The sequence below is a fragment of the Nyctereutes procyonoides genome, unplaced genomic scaffold (assembly GCF_905146905.1).
Source record: "Nyctereutes procyonoides isolate TBG_1078 unplaced genomic scaffold, NYPRO_anot_genome, whole genome shotgun sequence".
Lineage (NCBI taxonomy): Eukaryota > Metazoa > Chordata > Mammalia > Carnivora > Canidae > Nyctereutes > Nyctereutes procyonoides.
Window position 1 is genome coordinate 44,656,874 of NW_026575020.1, and position 15,252 is coordinate 44,672,125.

General features: G+C 34.3%; 1 protein-coding gene across 1 annotated transcript in view; it reads left to right on the forward strand.

Annotated features, from left to right (window-relative positions):
• Positions 1-15,252, forward strand: part of EFCAB13 (EF-hand calcium binding domain 13) — a 75,371-nt gene that overhangs the window by 12,340 nt on the left and 47,779 nt on the right. Inside the window, 1 exon segment of the mRNA XM_055311552.1 lies at positions 11,293-11,453. Coding sequence (XP_055167527.1) covers positions 11,293-11,453 — 161 coding nt within the window.

The window sequence follows — 15,252 nt, forward strand, 5'->3', positions numbered from 1 at the left end:
CTAATAGTATTGAATTTGATGAAGTTTTGGAATATAGGTGAGGTTTGGTGGGGTGAGGTCCAGAGCTAACTACCAAGAAAGAATTCTTGAGATGTCTTTGGTGCAAAATGGTGGTTTTATTAAAGCACGGGGACAGGACCCATGGGCAGGAAGAGCTGCTGCCCCCCGCCTGTGAGGCATGGCTGATTATATACCTGGAAGTTGAGAGAGGTACTCTCTAAGGAATTTTGGAAGCAAGGTTTCCAGGACCTTGAGGGGACTAGCTTATTGTTGGGAAAAGGTCACTTATTATTGTCTAATAAAATCTTAGTTATGAGACCCTTCAGATGTATATCGGTGGGCCATGTACTTGGGGAGTAAAAGCCAACACGTACCTTGGGGGGTTTTGAGAGAAAGGAAATTTCTAAAGGAAATTTTATATGTTAAAGTGGACTTACAGGATCCTGGGGGTCGGACTAAGACTGCCTTTTGCCCTTAGCAAAGTATTAACATCGAGGCAGTTGAGTCTGTAGGGGAATGTCCCTTTGCCTGTTTCAAGGACTTGTCAATGTGCTGCCTTGGGCTCATGCCTTGTCCTTAGCTAGCCCTGTGTTCCTGCATCAAATTGACAAGTTGCAATAGTGTGCATGTATCCATCTGTCCATCTGTCCAAGTCACTACCACATTTTTTGAGTGCCTACTGTAGTCAGCTTTCAGAAGGTATAAAAATAAAATAATGAATATAAACCAAACTTTTAGAAAGGTTAAGAATCAGCTCTATTTTTTCTGACATGTTTATCTATGTTAATTGTCTTGACTTAATTTTTTGGAGATTTATATTAAGATAATTATTCAAAGTGGAAATAATTTATTCTCTGAAAGTACAGGAGAAAATAAAAATACAGAAGAAACTAAAAATTATGTGTATTCTCTCTACTTAGAGCTGAGTTTTGGCCTTTTTATATATATTTATCTAGGATTTTTCTAGGGTGTGTGTGTGTGTGTGTGTGTGTGTGTGGTATATACACATGCCAGGAACACATTTTAAAAAATATACATGGACTCACATGCATACAGTTTTGTTACCTTTTCCTATTAACATTATATGTTAGTCAACTTTCCATATAATAAATAAGCATAGATCCATTTAAATGGCTGTGATTTTTTCTGTGGGACAGATCAAAAAACAAAAAAATTATTTTGAAAAATAACCTATATAACAAATAATCTATATAAATATGAGTTCTTTCTAATATATTTGCACTTATAAGTAATGTTTTCTCTTTAGCTCATCAGACAAGAGATAGCTAAAATTGAAATTGCTAGGTGAAAGAATGAAATTTTTAAGGTTTTTAAGTAATATTATTATTAGAAATTCAAAGCAATAAAACGGTAGAACTTTAGATATTCAAGACTTTATTTTTTAAAGATTTTATTTATTTATTCATGAGAGACACAGAGTCAGAGAGAGAGGCAGAGACACAGGCAGAGGGAGAAGCAGGCTCCATGTAGGGAGCCCGATATGGGACTTGATTCCGGGTCTCCAGGATTGCATCCCGGGCTGAAGGTGGCGCTAAAACCACTGAGCCACCTGGGCTGCCCTATTCAAGTCTTTAGATGCAGTTTCTTCCAATTACGTGGACTTACCATTGGAGAAACTGAAGGATAGAAAGATGAAAGTCTACTCCAACCTATTTTATCATATTTGTTTTTATTTTATTTTAATTCCAGTGTAGTTAACATGCAACGCTATATTAGTTTCAGGTGTACAATATAGTGATTCAACAATTCCGTATATTACTCAGTGCTCATCCAGATAAGTGTATTCTTAATCCTCTTCATCTATTTCACCTATCCCCCATCCACCTTCCTCCTGCTAACTACCAGTTTGTTCTCTATAGTTAAGGGTGTTTCTTGGTTTGTCCTTTTTTTAAAAGATTTTATTTATTTATTCATGAGATACACACACACACACACACACACACACACAGAGGCAGAGACAGACAGAGGGAGAAGCAGGCTCCACGCAGGGAGGCCCGATGTGGAACTCGATCCTGGGACCCCAGGATCACGCCCTGAGCCGAAGGCAGACGCTTTAACCACTAAGCCACCCAGGAATCCCTTAGTTTATCCTTTTTTTCCTCCCTTTGTTCATTTGTTTTGTTTCTTAAATTTTGCATATGAGTGAAATCATATGGTATTTGTGTTTTTCTGACTGGCTTATTTTACTTATTTTATTACTCTTTAGCTCCATTCATGGTTTTGCAAGTGCCAAGGTTTCCTTCTTTTTATGGCTGAATAATATTCCATTGTATATACATACTACATCTTTTTCATCCATTCATCTGTTCACAGACACTTGAGTTGCACCTGTAATTTAGGGATGCACATACACCTTTGAATTAATGTTTTCATATTCTTTGGGTAAATACCCAGTAATGTGATTACTGGATCATATGGTAATTCTATTTTTAATTTTTTGAGGAACCTCCATACTGTCTTCCACAGTGGCTGCACCAGTTTGCATTCCCAAAAACAGTGCATGAAGTTTCCTTTTTCCCCACATCATTACCAATGGTATTTGTTTCTTGAGTTTTTTAATTTAGCGATCCTGACAGGTGTTAGGTGATATCTCATTGTGGTTTTGATTTGCATTTCCCTGATGATTGATGAGCATCTTTTCATATGTCTATTGGCCATCTGTATGTCTTCTTTGGAGAAATGTTTGTTCATGTCTTCTGCCCATTTTTAAATCGGATTATTTGTCTTTCTGGTGTTGAGTTATATAAGTTTTTAAAAATATATTTTAGATACTAACCCTTTATTAGATATGTCATTTGCAAATATCTTCTCCCACTTTTAGTTTTGTTGAGTCTTTCCTTCACTGTGCCAGCCATCTTTTTATGTTGATATAGTCCCAATAGTTTATTTTTGCTTCTGGTTTCCCTTACCTGAGGAGACATATCCAGAAAAATGTTGCTATGGCTAATGTCAGAGAAATTACTGCCTGTGGTATTAGGATTCTTATGGTTTCAGGTCTCTCATATAAGTTCTTTTTTTTTTTTTAAGATTTTGTTTATTTATTCATGAGACACACACAGAGAGAAAGAGAAGCAGAGACACAGGCAGAGGGAGAAGCAGGCTCCATGCAGGGAGCCCGATGTGGGACTCGATCCCAGGTCTCCAGGATCAGGGCCCTGGGATGAAGGGAGCGCTAAACCACTGAGCCACCCAGGCTGCCCTTGTTTATCAATTCTTGCACATTTGTGTAAATATTTTTATAGAATAGATTTCTAGAAATGAAGCAGCTGTGTCATAGGATATGTGTATATCCATAGGAAAATGGTTTATGTCAAATTATGTCATTGTTCAGCTCTACTGGATATAATTGACAAAATTGTGTATTTTTAAGGTGTACAACATGATGATTTGATATACATGTTAATTGTGAAATGAATACCACGATCAAATAAATAACACACCCATCACCTCACATAGTTACTTGTGTGTGTGATGAGAACACTAGTCTCTTAAGATCTTTCTTAGCAAATTTCAAATATACAATATAGTATATTATTAACTATAGTCACCATGGTGTATATTAGATTCCCAGAACTTGTTCATCTTATACCTAAAGTTTGTATCCTTTGACAAACATCTGCCCATTTCTTCTGTCTCCCAAAATATACTATATAGGTGTGTGTGTGTGTATACATAGACACATAGTTATATAGATATCACATTTTCTCTATCTGTTCATATGTTGGTGAGCACTTATGCTGTTTCTATTTCATGGCTATTGTGAATAATGCTGCAATGAATATGAAGTGCACATATCTCTTTGAGATAGTGCTTCTGTTTCCTTGGAGATATATATAGAAGTGGGCTTGCTGGATAATATGGTAGCTCTGTTTTAAAATTTTTTATAAAACTTTGTAGTTTTCTTAATTGACTATACCAATAAATTTTTAAATTATCTACATATTTTGGGATCCCTGGGTGGTGCAGCGGTTTGGTGCCTGCCTTTGGCCCAGGGCGCGATCCTGGAGACCCGGGATCGAATCCCACGTCAGGCTCCCGGTGCATGGAGCCTGCTTCTCCCTCTGCCTGTGTCTCTGCCTCTCTCTCTCTCTCTCTCTCTCTCTCTCTGTGTGTGTGTGTGACTATCATAAATAAATAAAAAAAATTAAAAAAAATTATCTACATATTTTATAGTTTTATTGAGGTATAATTGACATATAAAGTATATAATTTGAATATTTTGACATATGTATATACTTGTGAAAATTCAGTACTTCTTATACCCACCACTTTGCAAATCCTCATTCTCTCTCCACAAGCCCCCTCAGCACTCCTTAAGCAAATACTAATCTGCTTTCTGTCATTACAGACTAGTTTTCATTTCCTAGAATTTTATGTAAATGGAATCATGTAGTAAGTACTCATTTTTTTAGTCTGATTTCTTTCATTCAGCTTAATTGTATTGATATTAATCTATGCTTTTGTGCATATGACTTTATTTCTTTTTTTGCTAAGTGGCATTTTCTTATGGTTATAACCATAATTTGTTTAGCCATTCACTAATAATGGACATTTGTATTGTTTCCAGTTTTTGGCTATTACTAATAAAGCTGCTGTAATCATTCATTTGTATGTCTTTGTGTGATGATATGCTTTCATTTATCTTGGGTAAATGCCTGGTGGTAGAATGATTGGGTCATATGGTAGATATATATTTAAACTTTTTAGAAACTGCTAAACTGCTTGCAAAGCAGCTAAATAATTTTACATTGCCTTGAGCAATATATGAGAGTTCCAGCTGCTTGTCATTCTTGCCAATCCTGGAATGAGTGAGCCTTTAAAAATTGTAGTCATTCTAATAGGTGTATTATCTCACTGTGGTTTTAATTTGCATTTCCTGAATGATCAAATGATTTTGAATATATTTTCTTATGCTTATTTGTTATCTCTATATCTTCTGGCCATTAAAATGTGTTTGCATTATTATTATTGCATTTTGAAAGTATATAGTCTGAATACAAGTCCTTTACTGGATATGTGATTAGTGACTATTTTCTTCTAGTGTTTGGCTTGTCTTTCAAAAAGCATAAAGTCATACTTCTATAGAAGTCTAACCTACCATTATTTCTTATATGGATTGTGCTTTTGATGTTTTGTCTAAAAACCTTTTGTTTAACCCTAGATCACATAGAAGTCAGAAAACAAATCAAAGTAGTTAATTGAAATTTGTACTGATGTTTCATTGTCTTTTGAAGGAAAGGAGAAACCACTCTCAAGTTATTATACTGAAAAAGAAGTTTTGAGGCAGACAACTTGACAAACTTTCCAATATTAGAGAAAGTATTTCTGTGGCTTAGAAATGAGAACAACTAAGCCTTGTCAAATTCTCTGAAGGTAGAAGCCTGCAGACCACTGGAAGCCCTGAAATGTTCTTTTATAGGTTATTTAATTCAGATGACATTTGAAATGTGTGTTTATAATAATTTTCTTCTGAACATAGATAAACCCTTTCAAAGTTAGCCAAATTTACTAAATGATGAGGGAAATGACTTCATAGTTAATTTAACTTGAAAAATCTTGAAAAATTCAGATGTTCCTTGACACAGATCTATGCTTATCTAGAAAATAGGATTTAAGAACCTGATTCTGTGTTTTGTCACACTTTGTAAATCTGGATTTTTAGCTCTAGTTGCTATTAGAGATGACTTATGCATTATCATGCAAAAAAGTCATAATTTTAACTTCTCATTCAAGCCAATCAAAAATTTCTTACTGAAAATTTCATTAGTACTATTTAGATTTCTTGTTTTTCTTCTTTTAAGAAATAGGCATTACTTTTTACCTGAGAAATGAGATGGTTTTGGGGGGATAAGGATTGGTTTAATATTGTGCAATATTTTGTGCATTCGATTTAATGCATTTTGTTTATATGTGTATGTAATTTGAGCGAGAGAGAAGAGAGAGGAAAGGAAAGGAGGAGAAAGGGAGGTAGAACAATGTGAGGCAAAACTTTCATTAGAATCTCAATTGGATCCATAATCTCCCCTAAAACCCTTGGTATAGAGGGCTTTTCCCTAAAACCCTTGGTATAGAGGGCTTTTCTAGAACTCAATGAAATCAATCCTATTCTTTTAAGATAAAACCATTGTGTATGTAAAATTGACATGTTACAAGATTTTTTTGGAATCTAATTACAAATATAAAAATTAGAGCTTTGAGCAAAGAGCACTGCACTAACTTTAATTTTATATCATTATTATTAATGAAAACTAGTATATAATTACAATATGTAAATTTTTTCTGCTGAGTTTTCTTTTACATTCTATAATGTTAAATGTATTTTTTTTAATTTTTATTTATTTATGATAGTCACAGAGAGAGAGAGAGAGAGAGAGGCAGAGACACAGACAGAGGGAGAAGCAGGCTCCATGCACCGGGAGCCCGACGTGGGATTCGATCCCGGGTCTCCAGGATCGCGCCCTGGGCCAAAGGCAGGCGCCAAACCGCTGCGCCACCCAGGGATCCCCTCTATAATGTTAATGCTGACTACCCTTATGTATGTATCAACTATGTTATTCCAGTATCAGTTAACTCTATTCACATTTTTAGTTAGCATTTTTTTTTATTTTTTATTTTTATTTTAATTTATGATAGTCACAGAGACAGAGAGGCAGAGACACAGGCAGAGGGAGAAGCAGGCTCCATGCATCGGGAGCCCGACGTGGGATTCGATCCCGGGTCTCCAGGATTGCGCCCTGGGCCAAAGGCAGGCGCCAAACCGCTGCGCCACCCAGGGATCCCCTTTAGTTAGCATTTTTATCCTAGTTCTTAGTGAGTTTGCTGATGGAGTTTTTTTCCCTTCTGTTCCTCAACCATTATTATAGTTAATGGAATGCTGGACTTTTCAGATTTCCTTAAGGCTGTGAATGATGTTTGTTACTTGGTCTCTCAGGATCCAGGTTAAAAAAATGATTCTTCAAAATTATAGAGAAGAATGATTTTGATTGTAACTGATTTTAAGGTGGGGTGGTTATATTTTTCCTGAATCTCTTAAGTACTTTCCCCCCAGTAGTCTAGGTTGAGAAAGTTTACACGAGTTATTTCATAAAAGGTACTAAAAACCTGGATCACTTCCATGATATCCTAATTTTCTTTCTCTAATCTCAACCTTTTTCTGCACACAACTGCTAAATTAATTTTCTTAATGTAATTTTTATCATGTCATTCTCCTCAAAAATTTAGATGCTCTTCCTTTGATCAAACAAATGTACTCCAAAGTCTTATGCTTGTCATAATTTTGCTTGCCATTCCTCCTTTCTCCATAGAATCCTTTCCAAGCAAAAACCCGTGCTCCAGTTAATCAAAAATCCCTATATGTGTCAACTTCATTCTTTTTCCATACCTTTTTGTTCATGTATTTTTCTTTTTTTTTCCCTTTGAGGTCTCCTGTTTTCTTCTATATGTTAACAGTACTCTCCTTACTGCTTCTGTTTCTCCCTAAAATTTCAAATACTGATGGATCACCTAACAACTTTTAGTTTACACTAGATATAAATTGCAAAGAAAGTGATTGGAAGAATTATTCATCTTAATGATAGAAACAGTGCTTCTAAAAGTCTGAGATCTCTAGTGTGCATGACCTAATTTGAATAGTTTCTTGGTTTAAAACAAAACAAAAACCAATTCCCTGGTTTTTCCATTAGGCAAGATCAAGTTCCTATAATCAGTCCTTGGGATTATATATTTTTGTAGTCAACCAGACTGTATTTTCTTAGAATCAATGGTATATGAATATGCTAGTCTTCATATACCTGGATAAGCAAACAAGAGACAAGAAAAACTCTTTAATGTGTATATATTCATTAATGTAATAAATGTTATTAAATGACCTACCATATACAGCACTTTACAATATAGATATGATGCTTGGCTTGTTTTTCCTTTGTTAACTCCTTATTTCCTACTTAGCATTTTTATTAACTCCTATAGCATTAGGTTTCTCCTGGTTCTCCTTTGTCTACTTGGTTTTCACCTTACAGCCTTTTCTTGACCATAGATTTATATGTGTGTTTGGGTTCCTAAGTGCTGCCTACTTTTCGTGCCACAATTTAGCTTCCATGTATTCCTTTGTTTTTCAAGTCCCAATTTCCTATTTTAAACTTATTTTTGTTTATTTAAAGGTTCTGATGCCAACCAAGAAGTCCCAAGTTTCTTCTTTACTTCCTAAAACGGTATGCCTAATTCTTGAATATGTTATTTTTATAAAATATCCAAGCAATATATGAGTATAAAAATGTAAAAGACCCTCTTTAATCCTTCCTAGGTTATTAGTTCAATGTTGACTTTAGAATCTTTTTTATATGCAATTATGAACATATATATGTATGTATACATACATATATATTTTGTAAGACAAAATGAGTTATCAATTACTTGGCAGAGGAGAATAAGAGGGCCTAAATCTTATAGAGGCAAGTAAAAAGATCAAGCATACATTTAGGAATCAAGACACTAAGAAAATTTTTAAAAATAGAACTATCTTCTACTTTAAGAGAAAGGGATCATGCTATATATATATATATATATATATATATATATATACATTATATATATTGTCTAGCATGATTTTTTTTAAACTGAATATTATGTCTTGGAAGGTTTTTCATGCCAGTAGATATGAGTCAATGTATTACTTTTTAATAGTTGCATGGTATCTGAAAAATGTATATACACTATAATGTGTTTAATAAATCCTTTATTATTGAATATTTAATTGGTTCTAATTATCTTAGCATTATAAACAATTTCACAGTAAATATAACATATATTTTATATATATGCATACATACTTTTGTGTTATATGTATGCCTGTATCTTTATGATGCCTTTGTAAGGTAAAATTAGTTGTCAAATATTAGGTAGAAGAGAACCAGAGAGATTCTATGTATGCATTGGGGCATGCTTTCAAAACTCAAATAGTTTTCAACTCTTCCTTAGCTTTCACTTCCTGCTCATGTGTATCTGCAGGGTAAACCAGAGGTGAGAGTTCAGGACCTGCTGAGGCTTTCCTGGGTATGGCCTTATCTATGTGTGTGGCCATCTAGATGCTCAAGAATATGTTAGAATTCAAAGCCCTCTATGGACATCTCATTTCTCAGATTTTCCTTTTAAGCTTGTTTGCTAGCCTATTGTTTGCTGTTTTTATTGATTTGGAAATAGACCCATGACATCTTTTTGAGTGGAAAGACAGTGGACTTAATATGTACTGTTTCATTTGGGTGAAATATTAACAATCTTTGATGTGCATAAAGAGACATAGAAAGATACATGAGTAGGATGTTAATCAAAATGCATCATTTTTTTCATACTCTTAGATGGGAAATTTGTTGTTGCTTTTATCTTTATTCTCTATGAACAGTTGTGGGTTTGACTTTTTAAAATTAGCAGGTCATTGGAGAAACAGCAATAGCATTGAAGGGCAAGGACTTCAGAATATGACTTTTTTGTTGTTTTTTGTTTCAAGTTTTACTTAAATTCTAGTTAGTTAACATACAGTATAATATTGGTTTTAGGAGTAGAATTTAGTGATTCATCATTTACATATAACACTCAGTGCTTGCTTCAGTTGTTACCCACCACTTCAAGCAGTCATAATGTTAACTAATTGCCTCTGATTGTTTTTGATGAGTACTCCTGGGGAAAAGATTCTGCATTGGGCAAGCTTTGAGTCAAGTCAAATAAGGACAGCTTTACAAGTAGGGTCTTCCAGGGAACCACCAGTTCTTAAGGCATGGGACCTTGAAGAAGTTCCAACCTCATTCTTCTGCATTGGCTGTCAGGCTGCTGTTTTTCATAATTGTAGGCTCTTAGTTTTCAGTTTCTGGGAAGCTGGGATGGTGAGATGGGAATATGGCAAGTTAAAATGCCACAAAGTTTACTATTACTGAGATTCCAGCATTTTTCTTGAAAAAACACTCCTTGAATTGTTGTAAGCCTTTGATTTATATCCAGAGTTTTGAAAACAATTGATTCTGACAATTTTTGCCAGTGTTCTCATTGCTTTTATGGAGGCAAGGATTCTCAGAGGTACTTCCTCTGCCACTTTTGCCCACTTGATCAATAATTACTAATTGAATGAATGAATAATGAATGCCCAGTTCTTCCTCCCTGACTGTACAAATCAATACCTTTTGGATCATTATGCTTCTTATATCCTGCATTCCAAGAAAATGTGGTATAAAATGATTTGCTTTCTAGAATTGCTTGTGGGAATTATGTTTCCTTATCAAATTAAGAGATGCGGTGGTCTGAGGAGCACTTAAATTTAGCACTAGGACCAGATATCAATCTGTTTAGATTTTAAGAAAGAGATTTATTTAGGGAAAATTCTCTCATTAATATGAATATTTTCTTCTAACTATGTTCTTTCCAATTCATTTTTGATACTAAGGACTGTTAGCATAAGAAAATGAAGTTTAAAAAAAAAAGAAAATGAAGTTTCTATGGAGAAATAGAAGACCTTTTATAGTGGTTAACCTGTTGTTAAACTTTTTGTAATATGGTAAAAAACCTAAAGAGAAATTTTGCATCTACTCCATTCTTCTCTCTTTTATACTATTTTTTCTAAATTACATTTTTAAGCAATTAATGATACCCTCAAATTTTGTATTAAGCAGCCTTGCTCTTACGGATTATACCACTGGTAAGAAATTATTTTAGTTAAGTTTTAACTAAGAGATTAATATAGTATAATGAGAGAACCCATACCTTTTATTTATTTTTTAAAAGATTATTTATTTATTTATTTGTTCATGAGACACACACACACAGAGAGAGAGAGAGAGAGAGAGAGAGAGAGAGAGAGAGGCAGAGACATAGGCAGAGGGAGAAGCAGGCTTCACACAGGGAGCCTGATGTGGCACTCAGTCCTGGGACTCCAGGATCATCTGGGCCGAAGGCAGGCGCTAAACCACTGAGCCACCCAGGCATCCCAAACCCATACCTTTTAGTACAATGCCCATAGCTTTTAGCATAATGCGTGGCATATGAATAGCATTCAATAAACACCAGTTATTGCTAATATTATATCAGTAGGGATAATAGAAAAAATTACATTTTATACTAGGAATGTGGTGAGAATTGGGCAAATGCCTATTTATAGGTAAATTTTTAGAAAATTCTATGCCTTTGTAAAGTTATTTTCCGTTGGTGGCTTATTGACACAAAATCAGCTCCTCCAAGAAAAGCTATTCATTCTCATGGTAAAATAACTTCTTTGTTGTATTTTTGCAGCATTCCAGAATGCCCTGAAGATTTTCTGTAGGATAAAAAGTGGTCGAGTTGCAACTGATGAACTGGCTGCTGTTTTGAATAGCATGGATATCCCTGTAATCCCTGAAACTTTTCAGGAAGTGATAAAACATGCTAGTATAGACAGTGAGTTATTTGAATTCGTGTGTGTGTGTGTGTGTGTGTATAGTGTGTGTGTATCTGTATATCTATATCTATATCTTGGATATCAGTTTCTGATTGATCCTTTATTTCTCCTCCTTTTTCTTCTTGATACTTGCCTTTTGCCATCATCACTGCTTACTGATGTCTGTGGTGAGAGATAGTCTAGGGAAATTAGATGAGAAATTTCTAAAATTGTTATATTTGGTATGTTTGGTAAAAATCTAAGAGAAAAATGGATTTATTTTCTTTTCAAACTTACCTCTTTTCCATAATCATTTTCTTATCTGTGTAGAGATGGTTTCTGTAGTGTCAAGGGCATTGGCTTTACAAGTTAGGAGACCTATATTTTTTGAATTTAAAATTTTATCAGATAGCTTTGATTACACAGTGCTTCTTATACTTTTCAGTTATTCTCCGCAAAATGTAGATTTCGTTTAAACATTATAAATATATTTAGCAGATGTTTTGTATTACATGTTTACATGTCACCAGAGGGTGTCTGATAATAATAGACTGATAAATGATTGATTCATTGGTTATCCATTCATTTAATGAGTCAGATAGTCATTTAATATCTATTGTGCTTGGAACTCTGCTAAGTAATACACAGATGAATAGAACACACTTGTTTTTCCAAAGGAGCTCACATTCTAGTGTGGAAAGAATTAAGTAAAATGAAAATTATAATGTGTAGCAAATACTATTATAGAATGTAGATAGGCTGCAAATGTATCCTGGAAGCACCATGGAAAGATTACTAGAGGTTGTGAGTCTGAGCTAAATCTTGAAGGATCAGTAGGGGTTAGTTGGTTGAAGGTGTTAGTGAAGAGTAAAAATATTTGAGACTGACGGAGTAGTTTGTATAAATATGGCAGAAAAATAATCAGACATGACATACTTTTCATTGGGCTTCCACTGGTTTTTGTCATTTGTTAGTGGTAGCTTTTTAGTGGGCCTTTGGTTGCTAAAATGTGCTGTGAATATAGAACCAAACTGCATGGATTTTTTTTTTTTTTTTTTTTGAGAGTGAGAGGAGAGAGAAGGGCAGAGAGAGAGAATCTTATACTGGCTCCACAACCAGCACAGAGCCCAGTGCCGGGGGTCAGTCTCACAACCCTGAAATCAAGACCTGAGCTGAAATCAAGAGTTGATTGCTTTACCAACTGAGCTACCCAGGTATCCCAGGCTGTATTGTTTTACTAGGTAGTCATTTATGGTTCTGTGTGAGTAGACAGAAGTGGGGGAATGTTCTGAGACATGAGATGTCCATAAAACAGGGACTTTAAAGATTAATCTAAGCTATATTATTAAATAGCCTTTACGGCATGTTCTACCAGAAGTAGAGAAATCATATATGAGATCACTGTAGCACCTTTTTTTTTTTTTTTTTTTTTTTGACAGGGAATTCCAGTCTGGACTTCTAGGCCTTCTACTTTATTTGGGGAGCTAAACTGAAGGGTTATGCTAATTTCATAGGATTGCTGTAGGAATTAAATATAAACATTTATTATTGTGTTTAGCACCTAGAATAGTCTCAAGAAATGTGAAGCAGAAACCTGAGAATTATCCTTGACAACTCTGTTGTCATAATGCAATCATTATGAATTGCTATTATTTAAAATTCCTAGATGTCTCTTAAATTTATTTTCCAATATTCCTACTTTAGTCCAAGTTACCATAATCTTTCCTTAGGACCATCAATGTTCCTCCTAACAAGTCCACCCATATCCGGTCTTTCCTCCTTACACTGTAGCCAGAATAATCTTTTGAAAACACACATCTCATCATGTTACCTCTGTGCATAAAATCTAATACTTCTTGGGATAAAGAACCCTTTAACATTACATTCAGGGCTTTGCAATAGCTGTCCTTTACCATAGGTCTCCAGGTTTTTTGCAGACCACATTTTATTTTGGTTACTGTGCCTTCATGGATATTCAGTAGTATACCAATGCCTCCTCTTGCCATAGCCTTTGCATATGTTCTTTTCTTTCCCTGGAACATTCTGCTCCTACTAGTTAGTTCCTACTTATACTTTAGATTTAAACTCAACTCTATAGGGAAGTTTCTATGACATCTCTTAACTAGGTCAAATTCTCGTATTATATACTCTCACAGCACTAACTATAGTTGCAATTTTTATTTCTTACTGTTTTGTTTTTTCCTCTTATTGTTTTATTAAGATTTGTATCTCAAATAAAACTAAGCAGATATCATGTCTACTTTTGCTCATATTGTATCCTTAGTACCTACTAGTGCTTATGGTACATATTAACTACTCAACAAATATATGTTGAATGAGTTAATAACTCTCACCCTTTACTCCATTCCCTCTAACCAGGGAGAACAAGATATCTTCATTTTGTCATTTTTATAAGCTGGTTGTGACTTAAGGTAAAATTCCTCATAGGGAACGTCCTTGTTCTTTTGGCTAGGAAAATCATTTTAATGAGTTTACTGGATGCCCCATGTATTATGAGATCTTTCTGCTCTGGCTAATGGGATCACAAATCATTCTCAATTATCAGTGAGCTATAGGAATTGTTCTACCTACAATTTCCTGGTAATTCTTTCCATGTCCTTGAGTAGTATCTTCTCATATATGTGCAAATTAATACTCAAAGAGTTAATGGTAATCTCCAGAACTCAGCAGTTCTCTCTTTTTGGCACTCTACTCCCACATTTTAGACTCTGGCCTTATTGGTCTCTTATCTCTGTTTCCTCTACTCATTCAAACCAGCGGGCTCTATTCAGGTTTTACTTTTCCTACGCTACAGTTAGAAACTCCTTCTAAAAAAAAAGAAAAAGAAAAAGAAACTCCTTCTAGACAGTAAGCTGGTACAGCTGTAGGATTCCCAGCTGGTTTGTTTCTCTTCTTTAAAGGATTACTTAGTCCTGTGCTGCTTATTGTCCAATGCCTGAAAATGATTTTTTTCACATAACTTATCCAATTTTTTAGTTATTTAAGGTTTGAGGATAAAGTTGTTCCCTATCACATTGTCTTAGTCCAAAGCAGAAGTGTCAAAGATTTTATCTTATTTTTTTACCCATTCACTCGCCTGTTTCTTTTTGATAGATCTTAGAGATGATTTCTAAACTTTTTACACTTAAAACTATTACAATGTTATATGTCAACTTAAAAAAAAGAATTTCAAAAAAGCATTTCCAGACATTTAGAATCCAAATATTTTCCTTTACTTGTTCATTCTAACACAAACTAAACTAAGAAACTTTCTATTTTCTCTAAGTGAAATGACTTCATAGTCAAGATTTTACTGCTACTCTATTGAAGTTTCTTGTTTTTCTTTGATTTTATAACATCTTGATCTCATAGGGTTGTTTTGAGGATCAAGTATTATAACACTTGAAATACTTTTTAAATGTGTTATTCAAATATAACGTACTATTCGGAGCCATCAAGCGGACTTTATAATTGAATCTCCAGTGGGACATCGTATTAATATTTTTCTAAAGATTTTATTTTATATATAAAGCTATTTTTCCCTCACAACTACTAAGTATCTTTAGAAGAGTAAATATTTGTACTCTGATTTATAAATAAAAATTTCCCCACTACAACTTCCTTGTAGTTTGGTACGCTCATGACTAAGGGATTTGTAGCTATATTGACATATCAGCGTATTATCTTTCAAAATTGGCAAAGAGTGGGGAATGAGAACTATGTGCTTTAGGAACCTATCGCTTTGATTTAGTGTAATTTTAGGATGGAAGAATTTAAATATATCAAACCAGAAGTTTATATTTAACCTAGTCAATATATTATTGTTCATTTTTGGT